The sequence below is a fragment of the Pleuronectes platessa genome, chromosome 8 (assembly GCF_947347685.1).
Source record: "Pleuronectes platessa chromosome 8, fPlePla1.1, whole genome shotgun sequence".
Lineage (NCBI taxonomy): Eukaryota > Metazoa > Chordata > Actinopteri > Pleuronectiformes > Pleuronectidae > Pleuronectes > Pleuronectes platessa.
Window position 1 is genome coordinate 25,228,471 of NC_070633.1, and position 22,503 is coordinate 25,250,973.

The following is a 22,503-nucleotide window of genomic DNA, read 5'->3' on the forward strand; positions in this document are numbered from 1 at the left end:
TAGAACGTCACACATCCAGCTACACAACTGTTTGATTGCTCCAGATATTTCTGGAAGCAGATGTTTGAGATGCCGATCCACGGAGTCCTCGACGGCTCACGCCAGTTTTTTATTAAGTATGCACGCTCATCCCTTTAATCTCACATCACAGCCGCTCAGGTTAAACTTCAACCGCCTCTGATGACGGTTCCTCTTCTGATCCCGGCTCTTTTTTTGTTCCATTATGAATTAATATTAGTCAAATACTCGTCTCTGCAGCGTCTGATGTTTGAAGGATCATGTGTGAGTCGCTCGGGGGGGCCGAGGCTCCAGTTTCACAGAGTGCCAGAGAGGTTTTGGTCATTTTATCAATTTTCTTTGATGTTTAACCCTTAAAGCAGATTCTAAGGCAGATTTGAATGAAAACACGACCTTATGCTGTGATATCAGTTGTCAAAATCAGTTTTAGGCCCTTTTTTATTTCATTTCATTTTAAATTCCTTGTAAATTTCACTCATAAAATCACTGAAGAAAGTTTTATAAACAAATAATACACAACCAACTAAAGTGAGCTCTTGCTTTACACTTGCTGCAAGGACAGACTGTGCTGTACAGTTGCTGATAACAGTGCAGAGCAGAGAAACAACAGCATAACAAATTACTGCAGTAAATCAAAGTCGGCATCAAACATTCCGCGGTTGTGTGGATCCGGAGCCGGCGGTTGTTTGTGCGTAGGTGAGGATCAAGACTTTTTTTAAGTGAGTTTGAATTAGTTTTTCCACAAAAAGATTTAAATCATTCCCTCAACTGAATTGAGTAAGGTCAGAGCGTCAAGGTCTCGGTGCAGGAAAGACTTTGACTTGCTCCTGGTCGGCCTTTATCAGAAACAAATGTTTATAGGGAACTGTAAACCTTTCACATTGCACGTAGAAAAAAATGAATAACCAGATCAGGCGGGTGAGGGGAGAGGCTGCAATGTACGGGACACTCAGTTTGATCATAACCTCGGATGCACTGCTGTAATGTTCATGAACGACAAACAGAACCAGCACCGGGGGAAATACTGACCGTACACCAACCCCCCCCCGGAATCAAGAATGATAAAGTATAAGTGGGAAACCCAGACCTGAGGTCAAGACATGCGATGAATGATTTGTGCTCCAGTTCCCCCACAATCCCTTCTCGGATGAGACCAGATACGCATGTCATAGCACGATGAAGGAAGCTGCTCACGCCTTCAATACTGTCCTGCAGCTATTTACCTTATTTAACTTCTTCACATAAACTTTCCACCATCACATATGGAGTTTAAAAATCCATATTTTTCAGTGGAAGATGAGTTTATTACTATTTGACATGTGTCACTACTTGACCCACAGCTTTCATTAAATCAGCTCTGAGAGATAACTGATGCTGACGCGGCCTGTTCACCGCCTCTGGCTGTTTCATGTGGTTGCATTCTTACCTGACACACAACCCTTCTGCTTGAATAGATTTCTGTCTGAGCTGAAGCCGTGGTTTTCAACTTTGGGTGGGATGTTTCACTTATTAGAGCAGCGTAATTAAAGCATTAAAAAAGAAAGAAAATAGCTGCCACGGGAGGAAAAGCTTTAATCAGCATTAATGGAAAAAGCTCAAAAGGTTTTGTGCGTCAGGGGGAAATGAACAATCACTCTGTATTTAATCAGATATGTGCTTTAGTAGATAAACAAAACAAGAAAAACAACTTTTGAAAACTAAAGAGTGCAGATACCTCCACCAAGGCCCAACAGTCCATGAATCCTCATTTCAATTCCAGTACAAACATCCAGTATTTTTATTTGGTTCAGATTTATTTTGTATTTCATTTGCAATCCCCCAAACATGCCAGATCGAAAATACAACCTCCTTGGTGGAGATTATTCGATTTACCTCTGCCAACTCTGTGTCTTGCAAGATCCACAAATTTCCACCAAACTTGGAGAAAATATGTTGAGAAGTTTTGTCCTGAAAAAGTGAAATTCACCTCTTCTTCTCTAATCCACACTGCGTCCTTCCATCAAGTCTTCTTCCAATCCGTTTAGTAGTTTTCTAGTAATCTGTCAGACAAGTGCAGATGGAAAAAAAAACTAATCTTCTCAGCAGAGTTGAGGAAAGGTGTATTTTAAGAGTTCAAAGTTCTGAGAGGAGCCGGGTGATGGGAAATTGAAACCCTCCAGGAGTAAAGAGGGAGAGATTCACTGGATGAGATACTTTCATTCAGGCCGGCTGAATAAAATCCGCTCAGACTTTTGCTTTTGAAAGAATAAGCTGAAAAAAAAAGAAAGATCCTGGCTTCACTCCAAACCTGCAAATGTTGTTCTTACACGTTGTGAAGTCGTGAATAGACTCTTCACCTTCTGAATCGTGTGGGGTTTGCTTTAGTGTAAGAAACGTGCTTTGACTTGACTTTATCTCACGTGTGTTGACATTCTTTCAATTTTCTCCTCCAAAAAACTCCTTATCAGCACTTTTCTCCTTTTCTGAACAGGCAACGTGGCAGTGAAAGGTTTTGTGGGTTCTGAGGGATCGGTATTTTTTTCGGTTTCCTCTCTCATCCCGACCGTGTGAAATACTTCTGGAGTCTGTTGGCAGAGAAGGGACGTGCAGGGTTCCAGCTTCAGAGAATGAGGTAAAGGTCAAACTTCATGACCCGAGAGTTATTGAGGCCTTTAAAAAAACAGTGTCTAATGCTGCAAAACAGAAAAGGTCAGACTGCCCCCCCCCCCCCCCCAATTTGAAGTCGCTGGATTTCGCAATTTAAAAAAAATAAATGAATAACTTATGTTGGTTGTGTTTACGCCGCACTGACAGGAAGTTACACATCTTGACAAAGTAGTAAAACATGTCATGACTAAATCAAAACTTCTGTTTATTCAATCTGTGAAAACATCACATCATTATTTACAAAATATTTAATAGTATTTCCTGAATCAAACAACTTCTGGGCTTCACACCTGGCGTTTGTGTGTATTTTAAAAGTTAGTTCAATATAAGTAAACTTTGAATAAACAGTCGACCAAAACTCATCAACACAAGTGAAGTTGTCGATCGTGACAACAAAGTGAACGAGGATTGATTGACTTGACTTTGGGGTTCTGCACACTAATGCTACATCCATACTACCCATTCACAGTTTTAGATCTGCTAAAATGGAGAAGTTTGGAAACAGAGGGAGCCCTGTTTCAGTTAGAAAAGTCTGGGTCTGCATTTGAACACAGATGTTTGGAAACTTTGACGGAGACACTGACAAACACTTGCTTGTCAGGTCTCAGGCTCTAGTCACATGACTCGCTTGATGATTCAACCGACACAAGCTAATGGTCGAGCAGTCTGTGACAGACGCACATGTCAGGATTCTGTGGACTGCAGCAGTTCACTTTCACAGTTTCACAAGGAAAAAGAAAAGGCCAAGCAAACAGCAGATATTCCAAACAGGCATTTTAGCTACGCCCTCTGCACCAGAGACCAAACTCCCTGAAAGTGACACGGACCAGCTTCATCCCCAGTCTGTTCCATGTTCTGTATATGGAACCATCACTTGAGAGAAAACAAATTCAAAAGTAAATAAATAAATGTCATAATAAACAAGTGACTCTGCCCAGCACTGCTTCTGGGCACATGATTCACCGTGGGCGAGTGGTGAACAGCGGCTAATGGGAAAAGTGACATCACGGTATAAACCAGAGTGATTATCGGAGCCGAGCTGAGGATCGGAGAATAAAGAGCTCCTCTGTTTTGGATGCTGTTTGGAGTCGGACCAGGCAACAGCCAGCTGGGCACGGCTCAGATGAACCGTCCCGCCGGGGAGAGTTACTTCCCAAAAACTGACTCAGAGACAAAAATCTTCTCATTTTCCGTGTTTTCCGTTCCACTGGAAACAGAGCGGAGGACGAGAGAGTTCCACTTAACCCAGAACGGGAAGAGTGAGAGGGAGAGATCTTCATTTTCTGTGCAAACATGAGTGAACATGTCAGGCCTGTCATGTAGAGAAGATCATAGAATTAGAGTGAAGACATTTCACAAACCAGCCTGAAGGGACGACCTATGCTACAGCCAGCCACCAGGGGGAGATACAGACACTTTGGCTTCGCTTTTGGAGATTTGTTATGTCGAATACAGACAGCATTACTGCCCCACCACCACCACCCCACACACACACCAAACAGTGAATTGTTGTTTTACTACATATTAAAACTTATTCTTTCTTTACTGATTTGCTTTTTGCTGCCGACGTTTTGGTTTCTTAACAAGGGGAATATTGTTTGATTTCTGCAATATGAATATACCATGACTCATCTTTTTCAAAGGGGAAAAGCTCGGCTGGGTGTGTCTGAGTGGATTGACACTTGTAAAGTCTTGTTGGTTCGGACTGCAGCACCTGACCTGCAGAAGTGAACCCGCTGTTTTCACAGTGGTTCACTTTTATCAGGGCAGGTCAGGGTCCCCATGTCTGTGTGCGTCTATGCACATATTGTTACATACATTGCAAAGGTTGTCCTTTTGTCTGCGTGTGTGTGTGTGTGTGTGTCCTGGTGTGAGAAAAATGCGAATCGCACATGCGTGTCGAGAAGGTAGGTTCCGCTGCTGAGCACTGTGGGAACTCGAGGGGTTTCTCCCACACATACACACAGAGCCACGGACGCCACCGACACACTAATGCGGGCGCAGAGGGGTTAAAACAACAGGCCAGTGAATTCCCAGCATGGCCACTGGGAAAAGACCCTCAAAGCCCCCAGCGAGAGCCCAAAGATCAAGGTTTACGGCCGCATGGAAAACAGGCAGCGTGCTCCGGCTCAGGTTTCACAGCCACAGACTATTCCTGATCTCACTTTGAGTCGACATTCAAAAATATCTTTGCTAATGCATTTTTACAGACCGTGGAAACAAATGCATTTTCCTCGGCGAGAGAGGCTTTTTTCTTTTGACAGGAAACAGATGATGCACATTTTAAAACCCACTTAGAATAAAAGCAACTTTTACACAAACACAATAAAGTTTGATTGTGTGTGTTGTCTGCAACTGACGGATAACCTGAAAATCCCATGATGTCACATTTCAGGCCAAGAATTCAATATCGCTAAGTTGACAGGAGAAGCTACGGATCAGTGGCAGAGCTGAAATGATTTGATCTGTCAAGGCGGAAAAGTTTTGACACAAAACAAACTTTTATTGACAACTTCAATAATTACAAAGAAAAAGTACAAAAATAAATAAATACAATAAAAAAAACAAAGGGTTATGGTAAAAGCAGTGTTTTTGTAGTGAAATAAAGTCACAAGAGAAAAGAAAAGTTCTTAAAGTCCTTCAGTTTAAAATGTAAAGTCACTGTCCCGGTTCTCCTCCAATCATCATGACAAATGTTCACATTGGGGCGTTTTTTAAGAGAAAAGATATAAAAGATTCAATAACTCATCGTTCAGTGTAAAATGTTCGACGCCACATTCAGACAATTACTTTATCGCGTCGTTCTTTCACACGGTGAGAATGATAGTTGCTGGAAAGCCTCAGGAGGAGGAGAAGCGATAACAGCAGCGTGTTCTTTACAGAATGACGACGGCGTTTGGCCTCTGGGGAGAGAAACGAGAGAAGACTCTGCAGACGGGAGAAAAACTAATTAGTTTCCTTCAGTGAGAGTTAAAGTAAATCTCAAACATAAGTTAAATTAAAGAGTTTCTCAGTATCTCATGAAAATGATGAGTCAGATATGTTTCCTTACACCCATTGATTAATTGAATGCTTTGCAAATATAGGGTAATGAACAAGAAATCGTACATGTCGCTTTTTAAAGGTCAGTGGATGATTTATAATAAGTCCTTCATTGAGAAAATTCATTTTTTTAAATAAATAGAGAAATATTTTATAATAACTTCTTTATCCTGTTTGATTTGTATAATATTCCATTTAAAAGTACATGATCCTGAGGATCAGGGCCACATTGATGTATGCTCTCATACTCTTGTGATAAATTACTTGATGTTTTTTATCCAGACTACTTTAAATAATGTTATTGTTTAAGCCTCCAGTGTCTTGTTTCAGGACCAAGCAAAGTCACAAGGATCAAAGTGTTAATTCGTTTTTTTGTTGGACCTCGTCACGCGTTCATTGTGACGACTTTGATCCCGTGTGCGTTGATGTAGGTGAGGAGGACCTTCGCCCGCCTCTCGATGACGTCGATCAGCTTGTCGATGCCTGTTCGGCCGCCCTGGCTCTCCCAGTACGTCTGGTCCAGGAACAGAGACTGGAGGAGTCGTTCCCTCAGCCTCCTGCTCCTCAGCACCGACACCGCCTGCTCCGGGAGCCTGCACGGACACAGACAAGTGGGGGGGGAAGGTTCATGTCTGAGGAGCAGAGGTGATCTTGGCTGTTTGACTCTCTGCAAACAGCTGTAAAGGACGTTGCATGGAAATATGACTTGGCTGCAGCTTTATCTTTAAATACAACGCTGCAATACTGAGAGGAATCACTAACCTCGGGGCTAATGGCACTGAGCACAACATCTGGAGTGAAAGATCAACAAGGAGAGAAGGCAACAGATTTGTACCTGTTCTACATTCCATATGTCAAAGTCTAAAATAAATCCCGACCAAGTTATATGTTGTGCTTGGGAACTGAAAAAAGAGCCAATAAAATGAATAAGAGAGAGACAGTGACGACGAGTTAACACGCTTACTATTAACCTGACTCATAAAAGTTTATATAATTTATGTAATGCTACTTTTTTATCACTTTTCCAAGCTCATTTTGGGCTCCCCCCCCCCCCCACGCTGCCTCTAAAACACTAACTTAGCGTTAAATCTGATTTGAAATATAAACACTAAAAGCTGTTGTTGCTCTCTCAGTTCTCGGTTTATTAGACTTTCCTTCCTAAATCTGATTCAGCCTTATAGTTTAGTAAATGTCCTGGATGATTAGTTATAATATTTATTTTTAGACAGACGTTGATTTAGCTTCACGGCCATTTGTTGCGGCTCTTGTTTGTGATGCTGTTGAACTGTGTTACTGAGAGGTATTTCACGTGTTACCACAATCTATATAAATGAGGGCACTGAATTCAGAGATGTCTCTCTGGGTAATGCAACAGAGTCAAACCGTAAAACACAACCTCCAAACTTATTAAGTAGAGTAAACACCTCCACAAAACTCTGTCAGCAAACCAAGATAATTACAAACCGTAGAATTATTTGTGCAGACCTCTGAGGTCATGTTTTTGCACCTCTCTGTTTTGTCTTTGTGGGTTTATTTGTTGGTTTGTCGGGAGGATAACACAAAAGATTCACAACACTTTCCACCAAACCTGGTGGAAGGATGGGACACGGGTCAAGAAGAGAAGGTTTTGTAACCATTTCAACTTTTTATGCAACTTTTCCAATAAACCGTAGTGACGTACCGATCTGTGATGAAAGTGCCTGAAATAAAATAACTAGACCTCAGTTTGTTCAGCTTTTAAAAAATCTAAAGATGAAAAATAACCTTTCAGGTCAACGAGGAATCCACCAGGACATTAAAATAATATGTCTTTTGAAAGCAGCTAAATTTTGACCCTTATAAGTAGAAAAGAAGCAACAGTTTCCACGAGGAGACACAAGTGTTCTCTCCCCAACACACCACACTGTCTCCCCAGTGATACCACTCTGATTTATTGATCAAAGGATGGATGAAATGAAATGAAAGTCTCTGAAGTGAACTTTCCAATTACGTATCAGATCAGTGGGGAAGAAACAAGCGCATGACATTTAGTGCTGCGTATACTTTAATTTGATGAACCAGATCTAAAATGTTCTAAAAGTTTGAAGACTTTTGAAGGGTTTTTAAGATTAGACGAAGGTTGAAACATTTCAAAGTTCCAAATGTGATTAGAAATGACTTGTTATCATCTTTTCAAGCTAATTTGTAATATGTGCAAAACCTAAAATCCAGAGTTTCTGAAAATACCCGACTAAGATTCAACACACTCAGTTTCAAATGTTAAAATGAAAAACAATTAACTTCCTGCCCAACAAAAAGATCCATAACAATATAAGGATCTCAGTGCTCGGGGCCAAAACAAATTGATTTGGGCATAAATTATATTCTCACTCTACAAACATTTTGTAGACAAGAAAAAAGGATGAAGCTAGAAACCAAGTTAATAGACTAAATTTAAATATACATTTTCATGTTTCATATGTTTTATATTGCTTATTTTTATCTCTTTTCTTGAAGTTTTTTAATAGTAGTTTAGGTTTATCTATATATCTATCTATCTATCTATATATCTATATATCTATCTATCTATCTATCTATCTATCTATCTATCTATTTATCTATCTATCTATCTATCTATCTATCCATCCATCCATCCATCCATCTGTTTAAACTTACTCAGTGATCCCCTCCAGCAGCCTGAAGTCCAGGTTGTCCTCGTTGCGGTCGAAGAAGCCCTTGTTGTTGGTGAACACCAGGTGTCTGGGGTCATGACCCCTGTGAAAGATGTTGGCCAGTAGGAGGCGCTCCGGGTCCCCGCACTCGGCGCGGTGTCCGAGCTCCACGCACTCGTCCTCCTGCCGGGGCCGGAACCCGCAGCAGCTCCCGTCCAGACGGTTGTGAATCTGAAGAAAGACATTTTTCTTTGTGTTTGATGTTGTGACAAGAAAGCAGAAGATGAAGCATTTGGATTTCTCTTCCGTATTGGTATTTCAGATTCCTTTCCTCTCGCTTCTGAAGTGTTTGATGATCCTGCCTATCTAAGACTTTTTTGTCCTCCCTCAAAATTCAAACGTCTTTCTCAAGGCTCCACACTCTCTTATCCGTGATCGTCCTGCATTTTATCCACCATTTGATCTGTGGAGGTTTTTATAGGTGCTACCAGATAGAGAGGACGCAGCATCTGGGAGGTTTGATGTCAAAAGTATTAGGAGCCTCTCACAAATGGAGCACATGTGAGGATTTGGGAAACTCAGATGAGTGAGCATCCACCAAGAAATAGAGATGAACAGAAAACATTCCAGAATATACCTGTCAATCAAACCAATGAGCCCCTAATCAAACCCCTCGAGAATATTGTCGAGCAAAAAGTTCTAATCTCTCCAACTCAACATCCTGTGTCATAGATTTAGTCTCAGTTAATGAACAGAGGATGAATCTAAAAATCTGACTTTAGCCTGATGTTTGACAGAATTCTAATCAACTCATAAATGATAGTAGCTCATGAGCCTCATAATTTCCTAAGTGGTGTCGAGTCCATGTTCGTTCTCACTTGGAGGTCGATTCAGGACAAGCTAATCTCCCTCTATGACATGAACAGACCTGATTTCAATGTTATTCAAGCCCTAATAGATGAAATTAATATCTCCATTATATTCAGTTCACTTGTGTCTTTAATGAATGTTTTATATGGTCTGTGGAGTCCAGTTCTGTCATTTTAGAACTACGCCTCAATGTATATTGGAGATTTAGAGAAGATTTTTGGCCTATTGGGCCTCGGCAGAACTTTATGTGCTCTACTGAAATTCTAATCGATACATGTATTCATAACGAATCTGAAATAATGAACTTTAAAGAAATGAACGATCAAATCTGGGGCACAATGACCTCAACAGCAAATGTACTATTTTGAAAACCCTCACACTCCTTCATGATCAACAGATTTATGTCAGAATATCTTCTGCGAAACAAAACAAAAGGCCAAAGCTCAGCAAATGTGTCCTTAGAGCCAAAATGGGACCAAGAGAGAATCCTCCTACACAGGAAACAAGACATGTATTCAGCCAAAGGATATTAAACCTTCCTTTTCTACAGCAGCAACAGCTGTTGGAGGGAATTTATAATGTCAGACAAAACAAGCTAAAGTCATCTTTGAAGCATTTTGGGAATTTAATAAGCCTGTGGAGACTTTATCTGCAAAAAAACTGCGTATTTCTACGTTGAAACAAATCCTTGGTTACCTGTAACAAGAAGTCAAACAGAGCGAGTTTGCTCCACTCGTAGTGATGAATCGAGCGGCAGTCGGAGTCGGGCCTCGGGTTGATGTTTCTCTGCCAACACCTTTGCTTCAGGGATCTCTGGTAGCCCCCCCATGTCAGCCTCACAGTGGCCCGGCCTGCAGCGAGGCCCTCTGGGTACAGAGACGCGTCCCATAACACCACTGGACATGGCCGGCCGTCTAAAAGAAGGAAGGATGCACAGATCGCACGGTCAGGTTTCAACAACTGCTCAGTCTCATGGAGTTTTTTAAGCCTATTTTTATCCTGGAAAAACTTACTGACCAGTGGGCATACTGGTGCCGTCACTGGAATTTATGCAGTTAGCACACACATGCCTGGAGGCTGCACAGTATCTGCTGTGGGTCACTGAGCTCATCACGACTGCAGAGAGATGAAGAAGGGATTTTCTTTCTTTCCCAGAATGTCTGAGACGGTTTTGTGCAACATTAACTCACAAACATCAGAGATGGGGCAAGATTGCTTCATGGAATGAGTTATTCATATTTTGTTCATGTTGTTGCGACATCATCTCTTGCAACAAAGAGCAGAGGGAAGTGGAGTGATGTGTTTTAGGATGCCGAGTTGTGTATTTATGAATATTTCATACTTTAATTTTGCTCAGCGTTCATTTCAAATCAAAGCACTGACAGATCAAACTCTGTTGTTTGTCAGGGGCAACGTTTTTTATTGTTCTATTCTGCTTGAAGACTACAATCCTGTTGGTCATAGATGGAATAATGGTGGTGAAAGCAAACAGCTTGTCACCTGCTGTTTAAATGTCCCTCAGGTTCTACTTACACCGACTGGAAGAGCTCTCATAGCTCTGCTTAATGTTTCAATGGAATTTTGATTCTAGGACATTCAAACATGACTTTTGTAATAGAATCTAGCCTCAACGCAAACTCCCTGATGTCAGTGACATGAGGAGAAGAAAAGTTCCTGACGACGACATTTTATCTAGTTTGATTATGATGAGTTTGATTGTGTTGGATTATCAGCTCACATCTGTCCCGCGGCTACATCACATCTGTTTTACAGGAAAACCCATAAATTCATCCACGGAGGCGATGACTTACACAATAAACTGGTTTGATTTAATGAAGTGATTTATGATGCTGGTGGTACAATGGTTGTGCAGCGAGATCACTGAACAAGACAAACGGTTTCTATCACCTAAAACCAATTCTGGCCTCCATCCATTGGCTTCCTATCGCTTTTAGAATTGATTTTTGATTACTCTTAATCACCTCTAGACGATCCGGCACTGGAAAAACTGAGCTCTTCACTCTGTTCAAAACCTAACAGGCTCAATCTGTTCCACTTTAAAGATGATCGAACCTCTGGAGCTTTGGCTCCTCGCCTCTGAAACAGCCTTTCACAGTCTATTAGATCAGCTGACTCTGCAGCTTCTTTTACATTTTGTCTTGAACTTACTTTTATAGATTTGACCTCCGTTGTGTGAGCTGAGGGTTTTTCCAGGGAGTTGTTTTCATTTGTGTAAGTGAATACCTGCATCTGTTTATGCACCTTTCATTATTTACACCTCTCATAATCTTTTAATGATATTTGTTTTGTGATAATAATGTAATCTTGCATGTTTACTTGTCCTGGGAAAGAAAAGTATGCTTATTCACTTGAAAAGTGCAAAAAAATTTAATATCTCAGAATCTATGGCGACGCTGCACTGGTTCACTTAGGGTCTCGGGTGTTATTCGTGTTTTTATCCATTTCCCTAAAGCACTGATGACATTTTTATGATGTTGATGGTGCAATTTGCAGTTTAGATCATGAACACATAAAAAGATGTGCACTCATGAAACCGTCGAAGTTAGAAAGTGTAATTTATCCTCATGAAGAATCTTCCTCTCCCTCCTCACTGCTCTGTGTCACTCCCTCCTCTTCCTCTCACCGCCACGCTCAGCAGTTTCCACTCTGTGCAATGAACTACTCTCTGTCCCTTATGGAATCAACTTTGTTTCAAAAGTGGCCAAACTTTACATCCAACTAGGATCAAACTCCATCCGGGGGACCTACCGTGTAGAAATCTGAACTTTCTTCCCACGGCTGGTAGCGTCCTGTTCAGCCCCAGCACTCTGTCCAGATGGAAAGCAAAGACCTCAGTGGTGTCCAGGGGGCTGGTGATGACTCCACACCGCCCCACGCACACACCGCCCCGTGCTGTGGTGTGGTTTCCTCTGGTCCTGGTCTCCCCCTCAAACACCAGGAGCGGCGATGGAGACTCCCGGCGAGAAACTTCTCTGATGCGCAAAACTTTGGCATCCGCAAGGAAGCGCATGGCTCCCACGTCCTGAGCGCTGAACCACTGCGGTGCGCGCTGGCTGTAGATTCGTATGGAGCTGGTGTTAGCCATCTCATCTCTGTGAGAGCTGTGGATTACATCTAAAGATTTATAGTCCACATCCCTGGTTTCTTTCCAGGGAGTCTTGGGTGCAAAGTGGCGGTTAATCTGCCCCGCGTCTCGCTCCAAAGCGCCAAGTTTGTCTTGCGTAAAAGCGGAACTGGCTGATTTATTCTTTCTCAGCTTACTCCTGAGTTTTGGCCTGATTGTGCCCCGAATATTCGCAGGTTTCAGGCGCTTGAACTTGAGCGTGATGTACACCACGTTGGACCGGGTCGGGACCACAGAGCTCTCACCGGTGGGCAGGTCCGCAGAGTCCAGGAAGGCACCATCGGTCTCCAGTCCACGGGTGTGTCGGTACTTGTGTTTGTCTGTCCGTCTGTCCCGTTGCTGCTGAGAGTATCCAACGTATGAAACCACAAAAAGCAGATAGACCGCACATAGGGTCGCGATGATCAAACTCCTTCTGGAGAGAGGGCACCTCCAAAAGCTGCTCGTAAGTCTCAGGACAGGGAAGCACAGCCAGAGAGAGCGAGACTTCCCCATTAGAACTTATGTTATCTTCATGGTTGAGTGTCTTTTTTGAGCCAAACTCGAACCAGGGAGGAGCGCACAACTTCCCAAACGCATCCTGGAAGGGAGGACTCGTGGCCACTATAGGGCACAGAGACTATTGCGCACGGTGCGCAGTGGACGGAGCTGCTGGGAAACCACCCTCCAGCCCAAACATGAAGCCACATGAATACTGTCTTTCTCTGTCAGATGCAGAGTGGACACATGGTGGGATACGCGGGGACAGGGACACCTCATGGACGTGTTGTGAAGTCATCTAACAGCTTGCGTCCTTTCTGGACTGTGTGTCTATGAAAATTCCCCTTAAACTACCTTTAAAAAGTAGATATTAAAAATAAGTGACAGTGAAAGTAATCAGGCAAAATGTTTTAATAGCACTTTAGCGCAATATTTGCGTCTATATTGATCTTTATGGATTCAAGATATCACAACAGCTGCCACAATCTCATGGTTGAGGCCTATTATTCTCTAAGGACACTACATTTAATAGGGACTAGATTTAAATACATAGGCCAAAAACGAGGGTGATAAATCCCACATTCATGCATTCATACATTATGCATCAATGTGTTTTAGGCGACATCTGCTGGTCCCTTTTCTTAATTGCCTGCGTGCAGGCTAATCATATCAAATAGAGGAGAATGTACTAGAATATAATAGATTCGAATTTAATAGATTTTTATATAATGGATTGCAATAGACAACATTACAATAGACTATAGACTAGAATAGATTAGAATATAATAGATAAGAATAGACTAGACTAGAGTAGACTACAATAGAGTAGATTAGAATAGACTAGATTAGATTTGAATAGACTATGGAATAGAATATACTAGAAATAGAATAGATAAGAATAGACTAGACTAGAGTAGACTACAATAGAGTAGATTAGAATAGACTTGATTAGATTTGAATAGACTATGGACTAGAATATACTAGAAATAGAATAGATAAGAATAGACTAGACTAGAGTAGACTAGAATAGAGTAGATTAGAATAGACTAGATTATATTTGAATAGACTTTGGACTAGAATATACTAGAAATAGAATAGATAAGAATCGACATCAGGAAGTTGCTGGTGGGAAATAAGGGCTGAGTGCAGCAGCCTTTTTCCACAGGATTTCCTTAGAGCCGGTTTAAATATAGAACTATTGTTGTGGACCATCGTCTGCTGATGAACAGATAAGCGTTGTCATCTTCAATGTGTCTGCTGACCCAAGAAGCCAGTAAAGGGGGGGGGGGGGGGGGGGGGGGAGGCTGGCTGTGCTGTCTGTAGGTGTAGGTGTCCTGTCCAGTGTGTGTGAAAGAGGCTGACCCAGGTATATTTATGATATTCCAAAGGATCAAATGCAAAGATAAACACTGAGAACATTTAAATAAATAAATATAAACATATTTATATCCAGAATATAAGGATAATAATAAATTAAAATAAAATATGAATGTAAATAAATTATATCAACAAAAATGAAAATATAAAAATATATTAATAATAACTAAAGTGGGATAATTTCATCTCATATTAAATTGTCTCTGTCTCTTTCCCCTGCAGCCTCACGATCAGACTGAGCGATTAGATAAGTGGCCACACCTGATGTCATCGTCTCCTCTCTGCAGACACACTCACACACACACCCACACACTCTTTCCCTGCCTCTGCTGGTTTTCACACTGTGGCCACATCGAGAAACAATATCTAGTTTTAACATGTTCCAAGTGAAATGGCCCCCTTGGCTTTTATTAGTTGCCTCTTTGTTGATGGTGAGCTGTCACAGCGCTGAACAAGGTACGATATGTGCAACTGAACGAGTGAGTGAATGATTGTGGGCCTGGATGTGGCTGTTGCTGTCTGAAATCTATTGGATTTTTTTTATTTTGTGGTTTTATAACTCCTCCAGGGACCCGGTATGGTGGAAATACAGTGTTTGGGAAACTGGAAAGATTTGATTTCAGCTTCAACTCAACCGACACGACACACTTTGTCTACGGAGTTGCTGCAAACGTGGCTGCTGTGTTGTTGTATGGAAGCAACTTTGTTCCTATCAAAAAGACCGAGACCGGAGACGGTAAGAACACAGCGCCTCATTTCATCTAAAGAAACAATCAAATCTACAGTTAAATCCTTGATTGCTTTTAAAAAGGTTAATGGCCTACTCTCTATTTACAGGGATGTTTTTTCAGTGGGTGAACTGTGCAGCAATATGGATTGTATCTATGGTTGGAGACTTGATTCTAAATTCGCCCAAATTCCACCCTTTCGCAATGCTTGGAGGAGCAATCTGGGCCACAGGTAATGTATCTTAAAAGTAAAACTTCTTCCTGGTACGATCCTGAAGTTGTTTCTCAAACGGAATTAAGTCTTCAAGGGTCCATCTGGATGTTTGTAGCAGCAGATGGACTCAAAGCATCCGTTTGCTTCTGTCCATCTTAAAATGTTGATGCACTTCTGTGAGAGTTGAGAATCACTTTGAGGACACTGGCTCCAACGTGTCCCCACTTCATGCTACGCTGCCATGAGGTGCACCGCATATGTAAATGTGATAAGGCACTATGCTGGCAGATGTTACTCTTATGCCATATACTTTCTTTTCCTCCAGCTGTGAGGAGACTGTGGACAAACACAAAGGACAGTGCAACAATTTCCCCCCTGATTTAAAATCCCTAAGAACCTTGTAGATTGTCCCTCCTGTCTTTATTGGTTGTGTGAATGGTGCACTATAAGATAAACGTGCCGCTAAATTCTCCTTCCATGTCTTCCACAGGAACTATAGCTGTTGTTCCAATCGTTAAAGCCATCGGCCTCGGCCTTGGGAGTTTAATTTGGGGATCCTCTAGTTTGTTGATGGGCTGGGCCAGTTCAAGGTGAGTCAGACAATATACGGTATTCTTTTAGTTCTCTTTTGGTGACTTGTAATTGAACTGTAACTTTTGAAAAGGGCCTTCTGAGACATTAATGGTGTGAAAGCAATTCTTTTTGTTCCACTTTCTGGCATTAAATCAAGGAATGGTGTGTGTCCCTCTCAGATTCGGCTGGTTTGGGATCGCTCCTCAGGATGTGTCCAGGCCGATATTAAATTACTGCGGAGCCGGGTTGTGTCTGCTGAGGTGAAATGTCCCCCACCTTCTCCCACTGACGTTTTCTTCTGGCTATTGCAGCAGCAAAGGAATTGTGTTCCTTGCAGCTTTTTTTGGGGGGGGGATGATGACTGATATTAATTTTGTTTTGTTCCAGCGGGCTGATCTTTTTCTTTGTGAAAGCAGAAGTGGACCTGAATCCCAATTCAGAATCAATTCCATTACTTATCGACAGGGTGAGTATATTGATCTTGCGCTAGTTGGTTTTTCTCACCTTCTCGCAGGAATGTACATTTGAATGATAGTCTCAAGTAAAATGGGAGGGTTGATCACTTCTTACTGCTTTTGTTCAAAGGCTCTGAATGTTGTGAAGGAGGCCACAGCCTCAGTGATAGAACCTTGTTCTTTTTCCGCAGAGAACTTATTCAGGCAGTTACGGACCGACTGCCTCTGAGTTCTGGATAGACCAGATCGGACAGAAGACCAGGCGGGTCATGTGAGCTCAACTCATTAGCAATCAGTCGGCGCTCAGGAATAAATTTGACACTGTTACATTATACAGCTGCTGGCCTTGGTTAATCCTCAATGTGACATGTGTAGGAGTTGAATCACATATATTAACTGCTCACTGAAACCATTTAATTCAGCTAACTTATCATTGATTTATAATGCCTTTTTAAAATGGAAAAAGAGACGTCCCAGCATTTCGAGGAAAACTAGTTCAATCTATGGCAGTTGCTGGGGGGGGGGTCGCAAGAATATGAACGTTGCTCTCAAGTGCCACAATTACCAAGTGAGCATTTCTTCGCGTGAGAGAGAATTGCATTGCTGCCTCTTGCATGCGTGTGCACAACTCCTGCTGAAACAATGAGGTCTAATAGTCTGCGTGGACGGTAAAATCTTTATGGATGATAGCGCAATACACCAAGTTAAAGAACCCTTATCTTAGTCTGGTAAGTGTGAAATTGCTTGAAATTCATTCATTCTCAACCACTCATTTTATCAGCTTTGAAGAGAATCCTTGAATTAACTTTACTAATTGAACAGTGGAGAGTAAACCCCCGGCCGTTATGCAGTTCTTCACCCTGCGACTCCTCCTCTTCCTCAGAGGCTGCCTGCTGGCCGTGGTGTCGGGGCTGCTGTACGGCTCCTCCTTTGCACCGATCCTCTACATTAAAAGCCATTCATCGTGCCAGGAATGCATGTTCAGTGGAGCCAGTGAATACGGTATGGAATCAATAATAACAACTTTAAATATTACTATACCCATACATGCACCTTCAAGAAACATAATGGTGGAGGTGAGTGGGGGGGACAGTCCAAGAATGATGAATGCCTTCTCAATTTAATGCGCTCTAGTGTTGGTCTATAAATAACATTGGCTCCACCAGAGGACTTGGTGTAATATCCGGTTTTCTTGAGGAGTCTCTAAAGTCTCTGTGTGTGTGTGTGTGTGTGTGTGTGTGTGTGAAGATCTCAAAAATAAAAGGTCTTCCTGCCCTTTTGTTTTGATTTTGACTTTCACTTTATTCACCGACTTCCTATAGACACAAAGGACGATACAGCTGGCTTAACCTTTTCTTTATTGCAAAACCAGAGGTGAACACAATTGATGTAAAACTGTCGTTTCTTGTTTCATCTTCTCCACAGACCTCGACTATGTGTATGCGCAGTGCTCCGGCATCTTTGTCACCAGCACGATATACTTCACCGTCTACTGTGTTGGTATGCGCAACAGACCCAGGGTTTACTCCAGGCTCATCCTCCCAGGTAAAGGTTTTTACGGACATGTTTTATTCAAGCTTGTGACATGAATGTAGTCATTAGAGTCGTCATTGACTGAAAATGAATCCGTTTTACGCCCGTCAAGGACCTGATTGTCGTATAAGTGCAGATTTACAAAAACTATTCCCTCTTAGCCTCATCAAATTAAGTCTTAGGGACACTGGGAGTAACTTGTTTATTGAAATCCTTTTGCACTGGAATTATTGTCGTCCCTTAGAGGTCATAAGGTCACTGCAAAATGCTCCTCATCAAACTTTTTCCTTTCTGTAACTTGAGATTTCTTTTTTTTTAAAGTAAATGAGAACTTATTTTTCTGAAATCACGATTTAAATTTAGTTAATTTTGAAAGGAACAGCAACCCACAGTCTGTCTATAAGTTTGGCTCAACTTTTTCTTTCCTGTATACATCTTCAGTTTCTGGTGACATTGGCAGAGATGTGTACATGGAGCTGTGCAGAAATCCTTGAGCCAATTCACCCTGCAGCCTTTCAGTGTAGCCCGAGACTGTCTATTCTTAAAAATAAGACCTTCCCGAACAAACATCTAAAACCAAAGCTGTGTCATTTTCTCTAAATTGTGTAAAGTGTTGGACAAAGCCAGGCTGCATTTGAAGAAATCCTGAGAAAATTGGGTTTCTCAGACTTATTCAGACATTACTTGATGGGATGAAAATTGTCGGGGGATTAAAGATGTGAAAGAAAAAAATTCTTCTGTTAAATTCAGCTTTTTCCCCCTCATCAAATACTTTAAAATGAAATTGTCATAAAAGTCAAAGCTGTAACAGGTGAAGGCAGAATCATCTTGATGTTTAAAAAAAAAAAAATCCATTAAAGGTTGGAACCTCCTGTGTGCACCACCCTTTGTTGTCTGTGCCAAAACCACAAGCTGCTGCCCCAGATCTGGCATGTGGTCTGTGAGCCGCTGTTCCTCTCCGGCTCTGGGGAGACTGAGTGGCCCGGCAATAACTAGCCTTTTCCACCGGTTGATAGATTTTCTGTGAACCACTGAGCTGTCGGCGCGTCAGGGTCTAATAATAGCCTCAGTTTGACTCTCACCAAGACGCCAGGAATCAGCTGTTGGGGGGGGGGGGGAAACTATCACAGCCTCCTTTTGCTGAGCTGCAAGTGCAAACACAAACCGCTCAGGTAACCGCTGAATCACCGAAAGTGCTCAGGGGCACACATGTCCACTCTGGCTCAGAACCTGACATCCCATTAAACTTGAGTTTTAAGATGTTATTTGGTTTACAGCTCGGTGGACGGAGCCTTGAAATTGGACTTTGTTCTGTAACACCTGTGGCGTTTGGCCACCGTGTCCTGATTTTCTGTGAAGCGACCGAATCATAATTTAAACTGGGGCATGTGTCTCTACCTTAGATCAACTCTTCACTTTGTGTCCATCTCTCGGGCCTGTTTGTGAGCATTTCCCTAGATTCATCTCTAAATTGAATTCCTGACTCTATCCCAGTTTAGTAGGTTTTTGTCTCAAGCACTGGTACATTCTAACATCTGATTGTGCTCTGCAGGTCTGTTGTCTGGACTGATGTGGGCTCTGGCTACGTACTGCTGGTTCCTGGCTAATAACTACCTGAGTGCAGTCGTCACCTTCCCCATTATCACTGCAGTAAGTAAATCTAAGCCGATCCCTTAAATCAAATCGAGATGCACCAACATTTACACACTTACAGATATCAGTCCCCTAATTATTATTAATATTTCATCCAAGAACCATTCATTATTCCCTGGGAAATGTGCAAAAGTCTCACAATGTTAGAGAAAGTGACAAAATCCTTGATCCGCACCCAAAAAACTTTATGGATTCTTCCCTGACCCGTACTGTAGCCATCCATGTGTCATGAAAATCCAATCACACCAATCAACAAACCAGAAAGGTCCAACAGTCGTTATGAAACCATTTTGATTTACTACGGATCTGCAAATGTCTCTTTTTTTTCATCAAGATAAATTATTATTATCTTATTAAACCCTTTTGGCCTAATCTCACCTATAAACTGACAGGGATGAAAACTTAACGTTGGCTAAAGGTAAGAATGTTCAATAGGTTTTTATTGAGAGATTTTATTTTTGGTGTCTGAAACTATTTTACAGAAACTCAGATATCCAAATTCAAAAAGAAAGTACTAGTAGATTAATCTTTTTCTCCATATGGCATGTATTTGTTCAGTTTTTTGGATTTGTCGGTTCAATGGCTGCCTCTTATTGTATTTTATAACTGGGTTTATGAAGCATTTGGAAGGCAATGACTTTTAGTCTTTGGTCAGATGAACAAAATGTCAAGCAATCGGGGGGGAAGGCATTTGTATTCATGTGCTCGTGACAGAAATTTTCAATAAAAGCTTTCATTTGGAAAAGTATTGAATTATGTTCCCTGGGACAGTTTTACAGACAGTTGGCCAGTGAGTCTGTCGCCCTCATAAATGTTGAATGCACTAATTGTAACTCGCTTTGGATGAAGGCGTCTGCTAAATGATATCTAATGTAGAGTTTGTAAATCAAAGACTTTGAAAGTTCTACAAAGTGGAAGCAGAATTAGGGAAAGTGATTTGAATCAGTCAACACCTTGTTGGATTTCTCCTCTGTAGGGATACGGTCTGGTTGCAGCTCTGTGGGGATCCCTGGTTTTCAAGGAGATTAAGGTGAGGGTCACAACACGCATCATGTTCGAGTATCGGCTCTAATCCACTCAGTTTATTGGTTGTATTGTTGTTCAACTAATAGTAAACATGTTTTGTATAAAAGAAAAGAAAAAAGCATTATTTTCAATATGACAAATACTTGGTGGAAATACGTGTGTAATATGTTTCCGAGATTATCACAACCTTGGATATCTCACAGATAAGCAACACAAACGCACGCCAAACGCACACACACTAGCAGGTACACACAGGCTTTAACTTGTATATAGAAATTTGAGATTTTCAGTTGTTATTGTGTATTGAGTGTTACATATAGATGTGCCCGTCATGTTTCTGTGATGTGAGAGAGATGAGCAGCGAGGAGGTGTAAGATCTGCTAAATGGTTGTTTTTCTTTCTCCGATCTTTCTAACCCTGGATTTTTTTACTCATGCCTCTATCTCTCTCTCTCTCTCTAAGTCTATATCAACACACGCACACACATCATTTCGGTTGCAAACACATGGTTTCTGGGTTCGATCATAAATAAATTGTGCCGCTACAGCAGACCAGGAAATGGTATGTATTTTACCTATATGCCATATATGGGGAAAGTGGATCAATATTATGTTAGATTGTAAAAAATATACTTTTGAAGCTAGGACTTCGGAATGAAACCATAAAAAGGTGGAATGCACGTTGTATGTCTACTGACAGAGATAAAAAAGAAAAAGCTCTTGTAATGGGTTTCAATGGGGCATATCTGGGGTTGACATTTTTAAATCAAATCTCAGTGTATAGGGTAAACTGTTTAAATAAATGTATGAGGAGAAAACCTTTAGAATCTTTCCAGGTAACAGTTCAAGCAAACTACAACAAACTGCCTTTGTTATGACTTTGACATCAAGAAAATGTGATGATTGATTCCATCAGCAAAAACAGCATTTTAGCAAATTACCTTATTCTTATTCTTTATATTAAACCTATGTGTTTCCATCAGGGGATGACGAACTGCCTTATCTTCTTCTTCGCCTCCTGCGTCGTCCTGACTGGCTCTGTGCTGACCGCCATCTCCAAGCTTTGATAATGCACATTATCTGTCAATTGAAACATCTGACTGTAATTTTTCTCCATTCCCCCAAACTCTCTTTGAAAATAATGACCTTGTCTTTTTATGAAACTCTTTGACTCCAATCAGATTAAACCCAAAAGCACGATGGTGGAATTCAGTGTCGGGTTTTCTTTGATTTGCAAAATGTCATTTTGAACCAATGGGGTTTATCCTTTGGACCAGCATTGGATAGAGTCTCACAGGAACTCCTCATGTTTCTCAGAGAGGACGTTCGTCTTTGTGTTAATTGAAAATGTGCTTGTCCCTTGTGCTATGTTCAGGCCTTGGTAACAAAATACACCTTTCTGAAAGGGACTGTCATACATATACGTATACATGCTGCAGATGTATACAGATGTGGTGGTTGTATGTGTCAGCACTTGATGTTTAATTCTGCTTTTGTAAGACTAGACAATTAAAAAATATTTAATATTGTACCAAGTTGTCACTTTCTCCCCCCCCCCCCCCCCAACAGGTCACTCACATCCTGCTGGGCTACTGACACACATACATATGCCTGGCTTCTATAGACATATTCTAACTATATGTGCTTCATATAGAAAAGTGACAGGCAGAATTATTAGGTATGAGTTCATGGCACCGTGAGTCTTCTCCCCAAAGAGCCCCGAGTGCAGTGATGTGAGACATTAAAGCTCAGCGCCGTAATTGAGCTCCATATGGGACAAAAGATGACATAAAAGTAGACATTTCTCTATAGATATACCAGTATGGTGCTAATTAATGAGATATTGTACCGCAAATCAAGTTCTGGATGACGTGTCAGGGCGGCTTTGATACACAGTCAAGTGAACACAGTCAATTAAAATGTGGCAATAACGTAAAATGAAGAAAACCGTTATTAATTAAAGGCGTTAGAGTGACATGCTGTTTTTATGATACAGGAACAATGAGAATAGATTAATTGCTCAATGCAACACTTAAAAACAGAGTTTCAGTCTTTAAAAGAGAAATCAAACAGCTCTTCCTCATTCATTTTTA

At 41.4% G+C, this 22,503-nt stretch overlaps 2 protein-coding genes across 5 annotated transcripts; one reads left to right on the top strand and one right to left on the bottom strand.

The window, feature by feature from the left end:
* Positions 1 to 5,143: 5,143 nt before the first annotated feature.
* Positions 5,144 to 13,075, bottom strand: gask1b (golgi associated kinase 1B). 4 transcript variants are annotated; one of them, XR_008339553.1, is made up of 6 exons: positions 11,997 to 13,075; positions 10,245 to 10,343; positions 9,924 to 10,141; positions 8,362 to 8,588; positions 5,971 to 6,299; positions 5,144 to 5,592 (listed from the first exon to the last, which is right to left on the bottom strand). XR_008339553.1 is itself a non-coding variant. In XM_053429064.1 (6 exons), the coding sequence occupies exons 1-5, from the start codon at positions 12,865 to 12,867 to the stop codon at positions 6,092 to 6,094; spliced, it is 1,623 nt and encodes a 540-aa protein (XP_053285039.1). In that variant the 5' UTR covers positions 12,868 to 13,075; the 3' UTR covers positions 5,144 to 5,592; positions 6,088 to 6,091. The 4 variants fall into 4 exon arrangements, 3 of the variants coding, with proteins under 3 accessions (XP_053285039.1, XP_053285038.1, XP_053285040.1); XM_053429064.1 differs by having other exon boundaries at positions 6,088 to 6,299; XM_053429063.1 differs by having other exon boundaries at positions 5,144 to 6,299.
* A 1,065-nt stretch (positions 13,076 to 14,140) lies between these two features.
* tmem144b (transmembrane protein 144b) lies at positions 14,141 to 21,941 on the top strand. The gene is made up of 12 exons (XM_053429066.1): positions 14,141 to 14,685; positions 14,798 to 14,965; positions 15,067 to 15,189; positions 15,662 to 15,761; positions 15,924 to 16,004; positions 16,132 to 16,210; positions 16,391 to 16,470; positions 17,083 to 17,201; positions 17,625 to 17,744; positions 19,285 to 19,382; positions 20,362 to 20,415; positions 21,394 to 21,941. Exons 1-12 carry the CDS (start codon positions 14,607 to 14,609, stop codon positions 21,475 to 21,477), a joined length of 1,185 nt encoding a protein of 394 aa, XP_053285041.1. The 5' UTR covers positions 14,141 to 14,606; the 3' UTR covers positions 21,478 to 21,941.
* Positions 21,942 to 22,503: the final 562 nt, after the last annotated feature.

Excerpts from the sequence above, each read along its gene's own strand:
- tmem144b (XM_053429066.1), top strand. The coding sequence starts at position 14,607 with ATGTTCCAAGTGAAATGGCCCCCTTGGCTTTTATTAGTTGCCTCTTTG. Across the intron at positions 17,745-19,284 it reads CTCCAGGCTCATCCTCCCAG|GTCTGTTGTCTGGACTGATG; the intron begins GTAAAGGTTTTT and ends TGTGCTCTGCAG. Across the intron at positions 19,383-20,361 it reads CCTTCCCCATTATCACTGCA|GGATACGGTCTGGTTGCAGC; the intron begins GTAAGTAAATCT and ends TCTCCTCTGTAG.
- gask1b (XM_053429064.1), bottom strand. The coding sequence starts at position 12,867 with ATGGGGAAGTCTCGCTCTCTCTGGCTGTGCTTCCCTGTCCTGAGACTT. Across the intron at positions 10,142-10,244 it reads CGGCACCAGTATGCCCACTG|ACGGCCGGCCATGTCCAGTG; the intron begins GTCAGTAAGTTT and ends TCCTTCTTTTAG. Across the intron at positions 8,589-9,923 it reads TGTTTGACTTCTTGTTACAG|ATTCACAACCGTCTGGACGG; the intron begins GTAACCAAGGAT and ends GTCTTTCTTCAG.